Here is an 18,086-nt window from a genome sequence, read left to right as displayed (position 1 = left end):
GGTACGTCCACTTTCACGCTGTGCCAGTCATCTAATAAACCTTATCTCTAAACTACTAAGAGGTCATAAACAATTATTTAAGAATTGTTACTGAGGCTCACCAGTCGGTCAATATGGATAGAGGTGCTCAATCACCGGTACACCTAAAAACCGCGAGTGTTTATAATGTCAGAGATAAGGAGCCTGTCATCTCCCCAACTAACGGAAAAGACAGAAAATCCACAGGCTGCTACTAGAGCATCTCAGCCCTGTACAGAAAAAAGGGTGCCATAGTTTTAATAAAGACCTACTGAAAAAATTATTATTTTTTAGCTCAAAATAAGTACAATGCAATAATAATAATAAAAAAATTGCCCGCAAAAGTGTACATAGACTTTAATGGTGTTGCACTGTGCCAAACAGTCGCGCAACAAATGTCCTGTAGCCCTAGCCTAATGGAGTATGGCATACTGAAACCTCCACATGTATCTGTATGAAATAGGGGGGATAATATGATCCTGTATGTGTGCTTTACTATTGCACAGTACATCTCGGCGGTTGTACAGATTTGTAATACAGCCATGAGGCTACAGCGCTACATTTGTTGGTTTTTCAGCAGCTTTTCAGTAAGTTCATGCTAAGGGGGTACTGGTCCTCATTAGAGAAACCCAGTGGGTGCATGGCGACATTTTCAGGCAGTGCTCCGTGGTATGAAGATTGGCTCAAGTCCAGCCAAGCTCTTCGTTCCAAAAAGAAGAGCGACCCACCTGCTGCTTCTGAGTTCTAAGGCTTCCGGGGGTGTATACAGAAGTCATATGGCCCCATAGTAACATGTAGAATGCCCAACCAAAAATAAAGTCTGTTATTGGGGCCCAGTTGAACCTGGCATTGGTTTCTTGCTTGTTTTTTTGCAGGCTTTTTTTGTGCCACACCTAGAGCATGCTTCGTTTAGAGGAGAATGCTAGTAACCCCAAAAATGCACCAAAGTGAAGAAAATGCCCTGAAAACACACTGTTTGTAGTGTACTTTATATTTCCCTACTGAATTTATGCCAGCATGTGGGAGCAGCGGTTTTGGAGAAAAACAAAATGATGAAACAAAAACAACTGCAATGACCGATATTGTTTACACTCTATGCGATTTGTAAGAAAAGGTGTGTTCATCTTAAAATGTTATATTTATGTATTCATGCTATAAAACTGCCATAAATACACTGATGAATATCCCCCAGTGAGCTCCCTATCCCACTGTAAATGATAAAGTTCTGACTGCCTGCAGTCACCATTAGGGGGAGCTCAGTACATACTGTATGAATTTATACAGCTACATAGAACTCAGCAAGCGCTGTATAAAGCTATGCAGTGAACGCCCTCTAGAGGGAGCTGCAGGAAATTCAATTAACTAAGTTGGGGGAGAAGTGAAAGCAGTTCCATGGGCAGCACTTGGCTCAGTGGTCAGCCCTGGTGCCTTACAGCGCTGGGGTCTTGGGGTTGAATCCGATCAAGGACAACATCTGAATGGAGTTTGTATCTTCTCCCCGTGTTTGCGTGGGTTTCCTCCATGTACTCTGGTTTCCTCCCACACTCCAAAGACATACTGATAGGGTCCTTAGATTGTGAGTCCCATTGGGGACAGCCTGATGGTACAGCACTGCGGAATATAGTAGCGCTATATGAGTGAGTATAATAATTGCCCCCTTTCATCACGGACCCCACGGCAGTCGCATGGTCTGCCCCCTTTTACTGTACACCAGCCGATACCCTGCTCTGTACTGATTATGAACTACAACACCCAAGCAGCTGTCTACAGATTGGTGTTCCTTAGGGAAGAGGCTCTGGCTTGGCAGACAAGAGCTAATTTGCAAAGTCAGTGCAATAAATCTGGAATATGTACCAGTGCGCAATGATGGCACAATAACGGAGTTTTAGTTTTTTCCCACACCGAGTAAAAAGGAAAGTGGCAGGAAACAATCACACGGTGGGCACTTAGATTCCAGTATTTCCAGGAGTGCAATTTGCTCTGTAACATCACTGCCTGGAGATGCAGATCATTGTAACGGACACGGCATCAAGGGATAAAGTACTACACCTCAATGGGCTGCAAAAATGTATTTGCTGATATGTATATTTTTAAGACTGTATTGGTTCCACGTTTGTGTAACATGGCGGTTCGCTTTCAGGCGGCTGATCATAAGCACAGGGATATTGAAGATATTTACCCATGTCTGCAGTACAGTCTCTTCAGTTTCAATTCAGAGCAGTTTAACTGGGCCAGTCCAATTAATATTCCAGCAAAAGTACCCTGTGATGAGAGAAAGAACTGACTGAGCTAATATCGAACAGAATCGGTACATTCTCTGCAATGTTACTGTATATACAGTGGTGCTGGAAAGCTTGTGAACCCTAAAAACTATGACATAAAACTATGTTTTCACACAAGTCCTAAGAGTACATAAAGATAACCCAATCAAACAAGAGAGTCAAAAATATTAGACTTGGCGAATTATTTATTGAGGAAAATGATCCAATGTCACATGTCTGTGTTTAGCAAAAGTATGTGAACCTTTGCCTTCAGTATCCGGGGTGATCCCTTGCAATAACTGCAACTAGCTGTTTCCGGTAACTGTTGATTAGTCATGCACATCGGCTTGAAGGAATTTTAGCCCATTCCTCTGTACAAAACAGCTTCACCTCTGTTATGTTGGTGGGTTTCCGCTCATGAACTGCTCGCTTCAGGTCCTTCCACAACATTTCCATTGGATCAAGTTCAGGACTTTGGCTTGGTCATTACAACCTATGACTTCTTTAACCATACTTTGGTAGCATGTCTTGTGTGTTTAGAGTCGTTGTCTTGCTACATGACCCACGTTCTGTTGAGATTCAGTTCATGGACAGATGTCCTGTGTCTTTTAGAATTTGCTGGTATATTTCAGAATTCATTGTCCCATCAATGATGGAAAGCCGCCGTGGGCAACAAAACAGGCTCACACCATGATACTACCACCACCACGTTTCACAGATGGGATGAGGTGTTTTTTTGCTGGAATGCAGTGTTTTCATTTTTTCCCCAAACATGATGATTCTCATTTAAAAGTTCTAAATGTTGGTCCCATCTGTCCACATATCATTGTTCCAAAAGCCTTCTGGCTTGTCCAGGTGATTTTTTAGTAAACTGTAGGTGGTCAACAATTTTCTTTTTGAAGAGCAGCAGCTTTCTTCTTCAATCCAGCCGTGCACACCATTTATTCAGCGTCCTCCTGATGTGGACTAACATTAGCTAATGAGAAAGGCCTTTAGTTGTTTAGAGGTTACCTTGGGTTCCTTTGTGACCTTGCGGACTATAACAAGCCTTGCTCTTGTTGTGATCTTACTGGTCAACCACTCCTGGGGAGAGTAATAATGCTCTTGAATTTCCTCCATTTGTGCACAATCTGAGTATGGATTCCAAACATTTTAGAGTTTTGTAATCTTTTCCAGCCTGATGAGCATAAACAACTCTTCTTCTGATGTCCTCAGACATCTCCTTTGTTCTTACCATGATACACTTCCATAAAAATGTGTTGTGAAGATCAGACTTTGATAGATCTCTGTTCTTCAAACAAAAAAGGACACTCACTCACAACTGACTTTCCTCCCATAGACTGAAAACACCCGACACTAATTTCACCTTCAAATTTTCTGCTAATCCTAAAGGTTTACATAGTGTTGCCACATGCGATATTTGGTCATTTTCCTCAATAAATGAATGACCAAAGCCCCATGCACACGACCGTTGTGTGTTTTGCGGTCCGCAAAAAACACGGATAGCGTCCGTGTGCGTTCCGCAATTTGCAGAATGGCACGGACAGCCATTAATATAACTGCCTATTGTCTGCAAAACGCGAACAAGAATAGGACAGGTTATATTTGTTTTTGCGGACCACGGAACGGAACAGCGGATGTGGCCAGCACACGGAGTGCTGTCCGCATCTTTTGCAGCCCCATTGAAGTGAATGGGTCCTGCATCTAAGCCGCCAAAACTGCGGCTCGAATGCGGACCAAAACAACGGCCGTGTTCATGAGGCCCAAGTCTGATATTTTTTACTCGTTTGTTTCATTTAGTCATCTTTCTCTACTTTTAGGACTTGTGTGAAAATCTGATGTAGTTTTAGGTCACACTTATGCAGAAATATAGAAAATTCTGAAGGGTTCACAAACTTCCAAGCACCACTGTAAATACAAACTCAATATGGATGCAGAACTCCACACCAGATTCCAGTAAGGAATAAGTTAAATACATAGTACACACCACCACCACCACCTTAAAGGGAATCTGTCACCAGGATCTTGGACTAATATGTGCAGTAATACATGAGTAGTACTGCGGGTAATGAATCCAGAGTGGTACTTTATATTTCCCTACTGTCCCCTGTTCCACTCTGTCAGAATTTAAAGCTGCAATAAAATACATTGTCAGGACTGGACTATTTCAGCACAGCTTTGAGTGCTGACAGTGGGGGAGCAGTAGGAGGAAAATAAAAATAGGCAGGGGTCGAGTGGAGGGGGAACGCATGGGAACGGCGTTCCTGCACTATTTTCATGGCAGGAACGCCGTTCCCTTTCAGCCTCAAGTCAGGAGAACACGGCTGAATCAGATTCACAGGGGGAGACGGAGCGCACTGTGCAGGGCAGGCTAAGGGAGGAAGGGGCGGCTTCAGTTGAGAGGAAGCTGTCTGTGCCGCTGCCTGCGACTCCTCTCATGGCGCCCCGCCCCCTAATGACATCATCTCCTTCACTACGAGATCATTCATTTAGAATGTCTTTTAGAAAAGTTTGTCCTAGGATTCGAACTCACGACCTCTACACATCAGAGGAAGGCATTTAACCTCACAGCCATGAAAGCTGTCTAGGTAGTTGCTTAAAAAAAAAAAATATAAGACTTCTACTTATACCTAGTGTACTGATACCTAGTGTACAACCATACACATGACAGGCTGCCCACTGTGTATGGATGTAGCAGAGCTGGGTGTGTTGGGGCAGCTGTCATGTGTATGGTTGTACACTAGGTATCAGTACACTAGGCATAAGTAGAAGTCTTATTTTTTTTTTTTTAAACAGCTACCTAGATAGCTTTTATGGCTGTGAGGGTAAATGCCTTGCCTCTGATGTGTAGAGGTCATGAGTTCGAATCCCAAGACAAACTTTTCTAAAAGTGTTTTTTTTTTTATAAGACTTCTACTGATACCTAGTTTACTGATACCTAGTGTACAACCATACACATGACAGCTGCCCACTGTGTATGGATGTAGCAGAGCTGGGTGTGTTGGGGCAGCTGTCATGTGTATGGTTGTACACTAGGTATCAGTACACTAGGTATAAGTAGAAGTCTTAGTTTTTTTTTTTTTTAAGCAACTACCTCAACAGCTTTTATGGCTGTGAGGGTAAATGCCTTGCCTGTAATGTGTAGAGGTCATGAGTTCGAATCCCAGGACAAACTTTTCTAAAAGTGTTTTTTTTTTCTTTTTCTGATACTTCTACTGATACCTAGTGTACTGATACCTAGTGTACAACCATACACATGACAGCTGCCCCAACACACCCAGCTCTGCTACATCCATACACAGTGGGCAAAGTTACCTACAGTAGAAGTCTTATATTTTTTTTTTTTTAAAGTATCAAGCTAGACAGCTTTCATAGCTGTGAGGGTATATGCCTGGCTTCTCCTGTGTAGAGGTCATGAGATCGAATCCCAGGACAAACTTTTCTAAAAGTGTTATTTTTTTTATTTATTTTTTTAGTCCGCAGCGGCACAAATTACAGCATGCTAGATTTTCTGTGCTTTTTTATTTTTTGGAGGGGGGGGGGGGGGTTGCAGTGGATCTTGGGTGAGTTCCCACACTTTTTTTCCCAGGACTTGACCCCTGAAAATAGGTGATCTGGACTATTTATGTATTACTCCAGATAATAGTCCATAACTGCGGTTACAGATTCCCTTTAACCGCAAAGTGCATATAGGGTAGTCCCCGCTATGTCAAGCAGAAAGTAGAGAAGCCAGTTTATGATTTTACAGTAAGTCAGCACTTACCACCTGCTCTGTGGTTACATGTTTGCCTTGATAATCGAGCCAGATAGGCACCTCTGATGTGAAGCGAAATTCTCTGAAGTAAACAGAAATAGACATAAAGTGTTGTACTGTTAAGGCTGTCTGTCTGTGTTACCCGCAGGTTGGGGCTGCATGCTCTTGTTTCTTACAGAATTACACTGCACTCATTGGGGCCATCCTTGCAGCTGCCCTCCACCTCTATATAACCAATCAGGGGAACCAGAAAACCCTTTAATCTCGAGGTTAAAGGTAATGTTCACCTTTACAACCAATTTAAATGGTATTATCCCAATGCATCTAAATGGAAAGGGAGGCAACCCAAGCCATGATTACAAATTCCCTAGAATTTCTCCAGCTACTATGCATCATATGTGCATCTACAGCAGGGATGGCCAACCTGTGGCTCTCCAGCTGTTGTAAAACTACAACTCCCACCATGCCCTGCTGTAGGCTGATGGTTATGACAGCAGAACCAGACTGCACATAGTGTGTCCAACAAATGACTGTTGTGAGAACAATGTTAAAATATACCCAGTGTTAGAAAACATACTTCACAATGTCTCCATAGCCTGCTGTATATGTAGTGCAGCGAAAAACTTTGGGGGCCAATTATTACACTGAAATATGGCTAAATTAGGCACATTTCAGGCGCAAATGGCGCAACAGTTGCGCTGCTATCTGCGACTTCGCCCCGCTCATGCCTGGTCTATGGTAGGGGGACGGGTCAATAGGCTCATCTCATTTACCATTTTCTACGCCTGTTTTAGGAGTGGAAAATGGTCTAAATATAAGGCAGTTTGGAAGCTGTCTTACATTTAGAACTGGCGCTGGATGTGCCGAGGTTATAGAGAGGCCAGCGCCTCTTCATAACTTCATCCTCCACCAACTATACGGCTTTATTAAAACTGGAGTCTAAACCTCCGGTCTTAATAAATGTGCCCCTTTATGTCTAACTTGTGGGTGAGGCTTCCATTCCGTTGAATGGCTTCAGGAAATGTTTTACATCTTCTTTACTTCTGTAAATTTAGGCATGGTTTCCCGCTGTGATATTTGCCCTTTTATTTGGTTTAGTTTTCTTCCTGCTGCCCACATTTAACATCCCTCTGACAATTCTCCACTTCTACTTCCTCAACTGTATCACGGCATGCAGCATTTTGGAGAATGATGAGATTTCTCAACACTTGCATGGCATGAGGCAGGGAAGGTGGATCTACAGACTGCTGGAAGGTGGCATTTTCCCCTAATATGACACATGTTCACATGTACTATTAACACATGCAGTTTCCTCACCTGAAGTAAATTGGCTGATCAGATGCGGAGCTAATCGATGATGTGTCTTCCTCATTTGATTCCAAGGAATTCTCCAGTCCTGCTTCACAGTCTGAGGCACTTTGTTTTCGAAGGCTTTCCATACGAGAAGCTGGGCATGGAAGGCATCTTAGCAAAAGGGAATACAACTCGTAATTTTGTTTTGCATGAAAACTAGTGCAAAGAGTACTTACCTTCTGAACCAATCTCCATAGCAACCACAGGCTGAATACCAGAGGCCAAACTGGTGAAGAAGTCTTTCAGGAAGAAAAGAGCATCCTGCAGAAATAAAGAGTTGAAAAAGGCACTTCTGAAATGTCAGAGTGACAACCCCCAAGAATTACTGAAATGAAGGGGAAGAACTACTCTGCCCCTTTGGCTTGTTTCATGGACATCAGCAGAACTGTATACAGATCCAGAGGAAGTACATGAGCCTTAGCCCACTCTGCTCGTATCTTTAAGGAGAGCCGAAGACAATTACAGTGCATTCGGAACATCTTTTGGCGGTTTTCATTTTTTCACATTTTGGTATTTTTCTCCATCATTCTGCACTCAGTATACCACAATGACTAAGTGAAAACAGAATGTTAGAAACCTGTGTTAATAAGGAAAAACTAAAATTTTGCATTGATATAAGTGGTCAGACCCTTTTCTCAGGACTTAGTTGAAGCACCCTTGGCAGCTATTACAGCCTCCAGTCTTCTTGGGTATGGTGCCACAAGGTAGCACACCTGGATTTGGGAATTTTCAGCCAATAGGAGGCCGTGAAAATGATCGGCCTCAAGGGGGCGGAAAGTATGATCCATACAAGGGGCCCCGGGAATTGGGTGGGATATTTTAGATATCAGATAACCCCTTTAAAAATAGCTCTGTATTTTGCTCCATTTAGCTTTACCTCCAACAGCCATCCTGTCCCAGCCGCTAAAAACACCTCCACAGAATGACGCTGCCACCACCATGCTTCAATGTAGAGATGGTATTGGGCAGGCCAAAAAGTTCAATCATGGTTTCACCAGACCAGAGAATCTTGGTTCTCATATTATGATAGTCCTTTAGGTGCTTTTTGTTGGAAACTAAAGACAGGCTTTCATGTCTCTTTTACTGAGGAGAGGCTTTTTTTCTGGCCATTGTGCCATAAAGCCCAAATTAATTTAATGGTGCAGTGATGGTTGACCTTCTGGAAGTTTCTCCCATCTGGACAAAGAATCTTTGGCCAGAGTGACCATTGGGTTCTTGGTCACCTCTCTTACCAAGGCCCTTCTCCCCTGATTATGTATTTTTCGCCCCATAAGGCGCACTTCCCCCCCCCCCCCAAAAAAATGGGGGGGGAAATGCCCCTGCGTCTTATGGGGCGAATGCTGACATTTTAACATCGCTGGATGCGATGTACGAGCGAGCGGGGGCCGGGGGAGGGACTGGGGGCCGGGAATAGCGGCGGGGCGGTGCAGTCAGTGTACTATAGCCCCGCCCTGCCGGTATAGTAATATTAAATGTCTTAATCAATTAAAATTTATTACATATGCCCCCTCACTCCTAAATTCCTAATAGTACCTTACATCCTACTCCTAATAGGTTCTGTATAATGCCGGCAGGCAGGCCGGGCGGGCGGCAGCGTAACTCCCTGGTGTCACGTGCCTGCGCCGCCTACTTTATGAATGAAGCAGGCGGCGCAGGAAAGTGACGTCAGTGAGTGACGCGCCGGCCGCCCGGCATTGTACAGAACCTATTAGGAATAGGATGTAAGGTACTATTAGGAATTTAGGAGTGAGGGGGCATATGTAATAAATTTTAATTGAATAAGACATTTTATATTTGTATACTGGGGGCGGCGGCGGCGGGGGGGCTGATCCGTGGATGGCACAGTTAAGGGGGGGGGGGGTCGTCTGTGGATGGCACTGTTATGGGCTGGGGGGGTCTGTGGATGGCACTGTTATGGGGTGGGGGGTCTGTGGATGGCACATATATAACAGTGCCAGCCACAGATCCCCCGCTGTAACAGTGCCAGCCACAGATCCCCCCCTGTAACAGTGCCATCCACAGATCCCCCTGTAACAGTGCCATCCACAGATCCCCCCTGTAACAGTGCCAGCCACAGATCCCCCCTGTAACAATGTCCGTCATCCACAGATCCCCCCTGTAACAGTGTCCGTCATCCACAGATCCCCCCTGTAACAGTGTCCGTCATCCACAGATCCCCCCGTAACAGTGTCCGTCATCCACAGATCCCCCCATAACAGTGTCCGTCATCCACAGATCCCCCCATAACAGTGTCCGTCATCCACAGATCCCCCCATAACAGTGTCCGTCATCCACAGATCCCCCCATAACAGTGTCCGTCATCCACAGATCCCCCATAACAGTGTCCGTCATCCACAGATCCCCCCATAACAGTGTCCTTCACAGATCCCCAGTAATAGTGCCATCCACAGACCACCATTAGTTCCAAACCCACCAAAAGCACACCTTTTGGTTAAAAATATTTTTTTACTTATTTTCCTCCCCAAAAACCTAGGTGCGTCTTATGGGCCGGTGCGTCTTATAGCGAGAAAAATACGGTACTTAGTTTGGTGGAGTGGTCAACTCTAGGAAGAATCCTGGTTGTTCCAAAGAATTAGAGGCCACTGTGCTCGTGGGAACTTTCAGTGCAAAATAAAAAAAAATGTATACCCTTCTCCAGATCTGTGCCTCCATACAATCCTCAAGAGAAATAGGAGGCTCCGTGTCATGGCAAACGGTCTAAAAACTTATGTCCATGCAACATTTTAAGTTTTTCCTTTTAAATAATTTTGCAAAAATTTCTAAAATTCTGTTTCCACTTTCTCATTATAGGGTATTGAGTGCAAACTGATGCAGAAAAAGGAGATTTTTGTATAACTTACCAGTTAAATCTCTTTCTCGCTCTTCCTTGGGGGACACAGACCTTGGGTATAGCTCAGCTCCCTAGGAGGCGTGACACTAAGTAAAACTGTTAAGCCCCTCCTCCATCAGCTATACCCTCAGCCTGGAGATAGAGGCTACCAGTTGCGTGTCCAAGTAGTGAAAGGATAACAACCAATAACGGAAACAACCAGCCAGCAACCCAACGGGGCGCCAGACCATAACCCTGTAACCAAACACAGAAGGGTGGGTGCTGTGTCCCCCAAGGAAGAGCGAGAAAGAGATTTAACTGGTAAGTTATACAAAAATCTCCTTTTCTCGCCCATTTTCCTTGGGGGACACAGACCTTGGGACGTTCAAGAGCAGTCCAAGAAGGGAGGGACCACAAACCCAAGGCGGAACACCACCAGAGCATCAGGAAACCGCTGCCTGCAAAACCAGGCGGCCCAAAGCAGCATCCGCTGATGCATGCGTATGCACCCTATAGAACTTTGTGAAAGTGTGCAGAGAGGACCAAGTGGCTGCTTTGCACAACTGTTCAGCCGAGGCCCGATGCCTCTGCGCCCAGGAAGCTCCGACTGCTCTGGTGGAATGAGCAGTGACGCCGAAAGGCGGAGGTCTGCCCTTGGCTCGATAAGCCTCAGACACCGCCAGTTTAATGAAACGGGCAATAGCCACCTTGGAGACCGCCAACCCTTTGCGCGAACCCTCCGGAACCACAAACAGGGAGTCCGTGCGCCGAAAGGACCCGGTGACCTCCAAGTAAATCCTCAACGCCCTGACCACATCCAGACGGTGCAGTTCCCGTTCTCTGGGGTGGGAAGGAGAGGGACAGAGCGACGGAAGGACGATGTCCTCATTGATGTGAAAGGCGGAGACCACCTTTGGCAGGAAAGTCGGGACAGGCCGAAGCACAACCTTATCCTGGTGGAAGATCAGGAAAGGTTCGGAGCAAGAAAGAGCCGCTAACTCAGACACCCGTCGGAGAGACGTGACGGCCACAAGAAAGATGACCTTGCAGGACAGAAGGCGAAGGGAGACCTCCCGTAAAGGCTCGAAGGGGGCTGATTGGAGCGCCGAGAGCACCACATTCAGGTCCCAGGAAGGAACTGGAGGGCGGTACGGCGGAACAGAGTGAGCCACCCCTTGTAAAAAGGTCTTAATTGGCCCTAGAGGGGCCAGGGGACGCTGGAGAAGAATAGACAGCGCCGAAATCTGACCCTTCAGAGAACTGAGGCACAGCCCCAGGTCCAGACCCGACTGGAGGAAGGACAGGATTGTGGGAAGAGAAAACCGGAGAGGTAGGATGCTCCGGGACTCACAGAACCCCAGATAGGACCTCCAAACCCGATAGTAGATCCTAGAGGATACGGGCTTACGAGCCCGGATCATGGTGCGGACTACGTCCGCGGAGAAACCCCGTCGCGTTAAGACGGCGGTCTCAATAGCCACGCCGTCAAACGTAGCGAGCCTAAATGCTCGTGGAAGATCGGTCCCTGAGAGAGAAGGTCTTCCCTGGAGGGCAGTGGCCACGGTGCGTCTGCCAACAGCATCATTAGGTCGGCGTACCAAGACCGGCGGGGCCAATCCGGGGCGATTAGAATCGCGGGGACGCCCTCTGCCGCGATCCTCCGAAGAACCCGTGGCAGGAGGGGAAAAGGAGGAAAGACGTACAGAAGGGAGAATTCGCGCCACGGAAGGACGAGCGCGTCGGCGCCGTATGCCTTCAGGTCCCGTGCCCTGGCCAGGTATAGGGGGACCTTGTGGTTGAATTTGGAGGCCATGAGGTCCACGTCGGGGCGACCCCAGCGAAGACAAAGGGCTTCGAACACCTCTGGGTGCAGGGACCATTCTCCCGGGTCGATGGTGGACCGGCTGAGGAAATCCGCCGCCCAGTTGTCCACCCCCGGGATGTAAATCGCAGATAAGGCCGGCACGTGCGTCTCCGCCCAGAGGAGAATGAGGGTCACCTCTTGCATCGCTGCGAGTGCCTCCCTGATGGTTTATGTATGCCACAGCCGTGGCATTGTCCGATTGGATCCGAACAGGGTGGCCCCTCAGCAGATGGGTCCAGTGTCTGAGGGACAGAAGAATCGCCCTCAGTTCCAGAATATTGATTGGAAGTCTGGACTCCGATAGAGACCAAACGCCCTGGACGGACCGGGGAGGGAAAACCCCCCCCCCCACCCCCGTAAGCTGGCATCTGTGGTAATCACCAGCCAGTTCAGTGGACGGAAGGACTTCCCCCTTAGAGGGATATGCAACCACCAGCCGAGGGAAGCCCGAGCCAGGGGAGGCAGAAGAAAGGTCCTGTCCAGACTCCTCGGTGATTTGTCCCAGGCCGACAGAATTGCCCTCTGAAAGGTGCAGGATCGGAATTGTGCGAACGGCACCGCTTCGAAACAGGCAACCATCTTTCCCAACAACCGCATGCTGGATCTGAGGGAAGGGCGGTGATGACGGAGGAGACTGCGAACCGACCCGCGAAGGGCCAGACGCTTGTCCGACGGAAGGCGGACCTCCGCCAACTCTGTATCCAGGAGCATCCCCAGGAAGATCAGCCGTCTGGAGGGGGTAAGGGAAGATTTGGGGTGGTTGATAATCCAACCGAACCGCGTCAGGGTCTCCAGAGTGAGTTCCACACTGCGGGATGTCTGAGAGAAGGAGGGTGCCTTGACCAGGATGTCGTCCAAGTATGGGAGAAGAAAAACACTTCTTGAACGTAGAAGGGCCAAGACAGGGGCCAGGACCTTGGTGAACACTCGAGGAGCCGTCGCCAGACCAAAGGGAAGGGCGACGAATTGGAAGTGATCGTCCCCCACCGCGAAGCGCAGGAAGCGGTGATGACATGGAGCAACCGGAACGTGGAGGTATGCATCCTGAATGTCAATTGAGGCCATGAAATCCCCTCTTTCCAGGGAGGCCACTGCGGACCTGAGAGACTCCATCCGGAATCTCTGCAGTCGGAGAAAACGGTTCAGGCGTTTTAGGTCCAAGATCGGACGCACTGAGCCTTCCTTCTTGGGAACCACAAAGAGGTTCGAGTAGAACCCCCTGAACCTTTCCGTCGGAGGCACGGGGGCGACGACACCCTTGTCCATTAGAGAGTGAATGGCCGCGAAGAAGGCGGCCACTCGTACGGGATCTCGCGGAGGACGGGATCGGAAGAAACGGTCTGGCGGAATGGACGCAAATTCGATTTTGTATCCGCAAGATACAATCTCGAGCGCCCATGCGTCTGAGATGTGGGCCCGCCATACGTTCCTGAATAGGAGAAGGTGGGGGCGCACCTTCAGGCAGAGGGCTGCTGGCCTGTGGGAGCCCGTGCAGGCTGGGACTTGCGCCAGGTAGGTTGCGTCCGAAAAAACGGCTTCTTGCGTCTATCCTGGGCTGGGCCAGAGGAAGAAGAACTGGCCGCGGGTCTAGACCCGGTGGGCTTGCGAAAGGACCGAAAATGGGACGAACCAGCGCGACCACGGGGGGCGCCCATTGGCCTGGACTGGGGGAGGTGAGTACTCTTCCCACCCGTGGCCTCTGATATAAGTTCGTCCAGACGGGTTCCGAACAGGCGGGAACCCGTGAATGGTAGGCCGGCCAAAGAGCGTTTGGAAGCGGCGTCCGCCACCCAAACCTTCAGCCAGAGTTCCCTCCTGACAGAAACTGCCAGGGCAGAGGAACGGGCAATGAGGGCACCCGCATCAAGGGAGGCCTCACAGACGAATTTTCCGGCCTGAACAATTAGTTGGGCTAAGGAACGGAGGTCCTGAACAGGGACGTCCGACCCTAACTCCCGTTCCAGTTGCAAACCCCATTCAGAGACCGCTTTGCCAACCCAGGCGGAGGCAAAGACCGGTCTAAGGGCCGAACCAGAGGCAGTAAATATGGCCTTGGAGAGGGATTCCGTACGACGGTCCTCAACAGACTGGAGGGAAGATCCGTCCTGTACAGGAATAGTAGTGCTTTTGGACAGGCGAGCCACGGGAGGATCAACCTTAGGCGGGGATGTCCACGTGGTCACAGAATCCGCTGGAAAGGGATAACAAATGTCCAGCTTTTTGGGTGTAATAAAGCGGACGTTAGGCCGAGTCCAAGCCTTGGATACCACAGAAGAAAAATCAGCGTGTATGGGAAAAACCTTGGAGGCCTGTTTGGGGCGGAGAAAGGACACGCCGGCCTGTTCAGAGCTGGGGGGGTCATCGTGTAGCTGAAAGGTATCACGGATGCTAGTGACAAGATGCCCCACCGCGGACGCCAATTTGGACGGAAGCTCTGAGTCCATGTCCACGTCCGAATCCGCCAGTCCTCCCTCAGAAAGCGTATCCCTTTGAGAGGATAGACTTGACTGAGCTCGCACGCATGGCGGAGAGAGCGAAGCATCTGGAGAAGATGTGCGCTCAACCCTTGAACGTTTCTGAGTATGCCGGGCCCTGGAAGATTCGCTGGGAGGCAGGGAACCAGTGGGGGCGGCAGAAACGGTAGTCCCAGCGGGTGCGACAGGGATTGTGGCAGCCTGCGGGAGAGGCGGTCTATCCACGAGACGGCCCACTACGTGTGTAAGGCTTTCCACCGCCTGAGACAGAGACCTAGCCCAGTCAGGGGGTTCAGAGGCACCGGGGGGCGCAGCGGGAAGCGGGCCCTGCACCGGGGCCTGACATGCAAGGCAATGCGGCTCAGATTGCCCCCGCGGAAAAAGTTCCTTACAGGCGGTACAGGCATGGTACCAGGGTTTGGGGGCACCTGTGGGATCTGACATGCTGAAGTGTGGTTGTACTCTAATATAGAGACCACAAAGGGTTATAGCAGCTATGACCAGGAGGGTTAGGAGAGGGTTAACTGTCCTACCAGTGCCTCAGAAGAACGTCAGGAGATGGCCCAGATCAGCAGCAGCAGAGAAGCAGTGAACAGCAGTGAGCAGCAGAGAGCGCCCACAGAAGCCGAGCGATGTACACAGGAGGTTAGAGTCCCCCACCGTGTCCCAGCTTCCTGTCAGGAGTGAGGAAGCGCGGGAAACCTCAGCAGAAAGCGCGGGGAACAAGCTCCGCCCCCTCCAGCGCTTGAAATGTCTCCTGTGAAGGAGAACGTAGCTCCGCCCCCAAAATGACGCGCGCGTAAGCCCCGCCCCCTGCCGGGACCGCTAAGCCCCGCCCCCCGTTCTCGGCGGGAAGGGGGAGAGAGAGAAGAGAAAAATGGAGTCAGCCCCGAATGAGGGGGAGGGGGGGGGGGAGAAAGATAGCAGCGTGGGGGGGAACGGCGTGGGGGTGCTGAGGATGCTGCTGTGCTGCATTGTCCTGCAGATGAGCGCTCAGAATGAGCGACCACGGGTGCCCCCCTTACCCAGAGGGGTAGATGCTGCAGATAGGGACGGGGTATGGGCTGGAATAGCCATCTCACCGTCCGACGTCTTCACCCTCAGTCCTTTCCAGCAGGGTCGCCCCTTCAGCCACTGGCACCGCAGTGGCAGGAAGCTGGAAGAGGGGCTTGGCGTGCGGGCGACCCCCTAGCTGGCGGGATGTAGGGGAGCCATTGCTGCCCAGATCCTCCTATTGCTTCTGTGGGGGAGGCAGCAGTGCAGATAAGTTGGCACTGGCGCAGCTCAACCCCGGGAGAGCAGAGAGGTCAATGCGTCTCTGGTATCCCTAGGAAAAAATAAAATAACAAAATTAGAAGAAAAAGTAAAAATAACAAGGAGAAAACAGCCCTGCAGTAGCAGGGAGTGTCTTGCCTCCTTGGACACTAAGCTAAAACTGGTAGCCTCTATCTCCAGGCTGAGGGTATAGCTGATGGAGGAGGGGCTTAACAGTTTTACTTAGTGTCACGCCTCCTAGGGAGCTGAGCTATACCCAAGGTCTGTGTCCCCCAAGGAAAATGGGCGAGAAATTAATTTTTTTTTTTTTTACATTTTAGCCTAAGGCTGCAGCATAACAAAATGTGAAAGGCTCTAAAGACTTTCTGAATGCATTGTACAGCCAAGGGTGCAAATGTCCCTTTGTTTCATCAATCCAAAATACAATTATTTTTTTTGTTAGTTACCCTTTAACACAAATGAACGAGCCACTTAAACCCTGCAATCTACAAAACTAAACCTGGATATCATACCAACCTGATCAATGTTTAATCGAAGTGGCATTAAGGACATTCGAAGGCAGCATTCTGGTCCTCCTAAACCAGCATCGGGACGCACATGAAGGGCTTTAATAGTAAGCTTCAGGACAAATGACAGAATAGCAGTATTAATTATAGACTAAAGCTTTAAAGTACACTTTCTTTTTGCTAATAAAAAACATTCATTTCTAAGTAGGGCAGCATGGTTTTTGCTCTGATGTACAATGTCAGCTGTAAGACCTTATACAGACAGGCTCAGTGGTTAGCACTGGTGCCTTGTAATTTACTAATAGGCAAATTGGCTTTCTACGAATAGACATGTGCGGTGCAGGTTTAGCCACTAGCTGCAGGGCACTAAGTGATGGCCTAGACTAGAGTGGGCACTGTTTTCTCAACTACCTCTGTGCAGTAATCTGTAGCAGTGGTTATTACCTATGCTGTTAAAGGGGTTGTCCAATCCTTTACAAGTGATGGCATATCTTCAGGATAGGCCATCAAAATCTGATTGGTGGTGGTCTAACACCCCGCTAAAGAGATGATCTGTGGTAGCCTTGGTGCCAGTATTATACATCCCTGTAAGTTGTCCAGCAGACAGAGCTGGTTACTGCAGCGCTTCTCCCATTCACTTTACTGGGAGCAGCACTGCAGTAACCAGCTTGGTCCACTGCGCAACAGATGGAGCTGCACAGTTCCTGGCATGGATCCATTGCAGGACACTGATTGGTGGGGCTGTTGGACACACGTCGATCAGATAGGGATGGCCTATCCTGAGGAAAGGTCATCACATGTAAAGGGTTGGGAAACCCATTTAAGCACCTGTAGAGACCAGAGAACCTGTTATGAATCTTACAGATGAATGTTACTATTTAATTTTAATATTCCTCTGGCCAACCTTGCACATAGACTGTATAACCAGTGCTTTCTTGTTCACCCCTGTCTTACCATATTTGAGTGAGCTCTCCTTGGCATCTTTTCACTAGTATATAAGTACAAAAACTTGTTGATATGAGAAGATGTCAGGCGGTCTCTAATCTCCAGTTCTTGGACTATAAACACTTGACGAGCAAGGGGAACTTCTGCCACATCATCTACTTGGAGCTTTTCTGCCCCAGGCTCAGAAGGTGCTAGATACGACTCATGCTGGAAGCTCACCTATAAAATTATAGTTAAACGTCAGATAGCAACCATGGTTGACTTGGATGTATTTTATAGAAAAAACACTGTAAAAATAAAATGTTTGATTCATGACTGAATGGACCCAGATATCATTTTATAGAAATCATCTTGCGACGACTGCATAGTAAGATTGTCCCAGTGCAGACAGAGTAATGGAATACATTAGAAGTATTCCTTAACAAAAATTCTAAAACCCACAAAATGATAAAACAAGGCTAACTTTGGTCAACTGGATCTCCATTAAAATGTCATGGATCCTGCCGTTCCCCCCCTGGGTTCTCCAAGTGTTCTGAGGACGGTTTGTCACAGAGGATCGAGATGGAGAACCACGGGCACTTGGCATACTCGCTCTTGTTCTGTAAAACCAAGCAAATAACATAACAGTGTTACAGACCAAAAGGAACCATCATGTCCCTAGAAATTCTTACGAACTTTTCAAGCAAAGCAATGGCTGTGTACATTGTAAGAAGAAGCAGACTACAAAGCCTGCAAGACTGAACTTTAATATTTGTCATGTAGTGTGTCTAAACTGCAAACAGCACCCGAAAAAAAAATCTAAGAAT

The 18,086-nt window shown here is 48.3% G+C and overlaps 1 protein-coding gene across 1 annotated transcript in view; it reads right to left on the bottom strand.

Moving 5' to 3' along the window:
• Positions 1-18,086, bottom strand: part of ATG2A (autophagy related 2A) — a 132,516-nt gene that overhangs the window by 4,049 nt on the left and 110,381 nt on the right. Inside the window, exons 32-38 of the mRNA XM_044269730.1 lie at positions 17,744-17,879; positions 17,290-17,499; positions 16,346-16,447; positions 7,563-7,647; positions 7,351-7,480; positions 6,043-6,115; positions 2,198-2,280 (exon numbers count right to left, since the gene is read on the bottom strand). Of these exons, the coding sequence (XP_044125665.1) occupies positions 2,198-2,280; positions 6,043-6,115; positions 7,351-7,480; positions 7,563-7,647; positions 16,346-16,447; positions 17,290-17,499; positions 17,744-17,879 (819 nt within the window). The remainder of the gene's footprint in view (positions 1-2,197; positions 2,281-6,042; positions 6,116-7,350; positions 7,481-7,562; positions 7,648-16,345; positions 16,448-17,289; positions 17,500-17,743; positions 17,880-18,086) is intronic.

Source organism: Bufo gargarizans, chromosome 10 (genome assembly GCF_014858855.1).
Source record: "Bufo gargarizans isolate SCDJY-AF-19 chromosome 10, ASM1485885v1, whole genome shotgun sequence".
NCBI lineage: Eukaryota > Metazoa > Chordata > Amphibia > Anura > Bufonidae > Bufo > Bufo gargarizans.
Note: the sequence above shows the minus strand (reverse complement) of the source record. Positions and strands in the feature narration are given on the sequence as shown.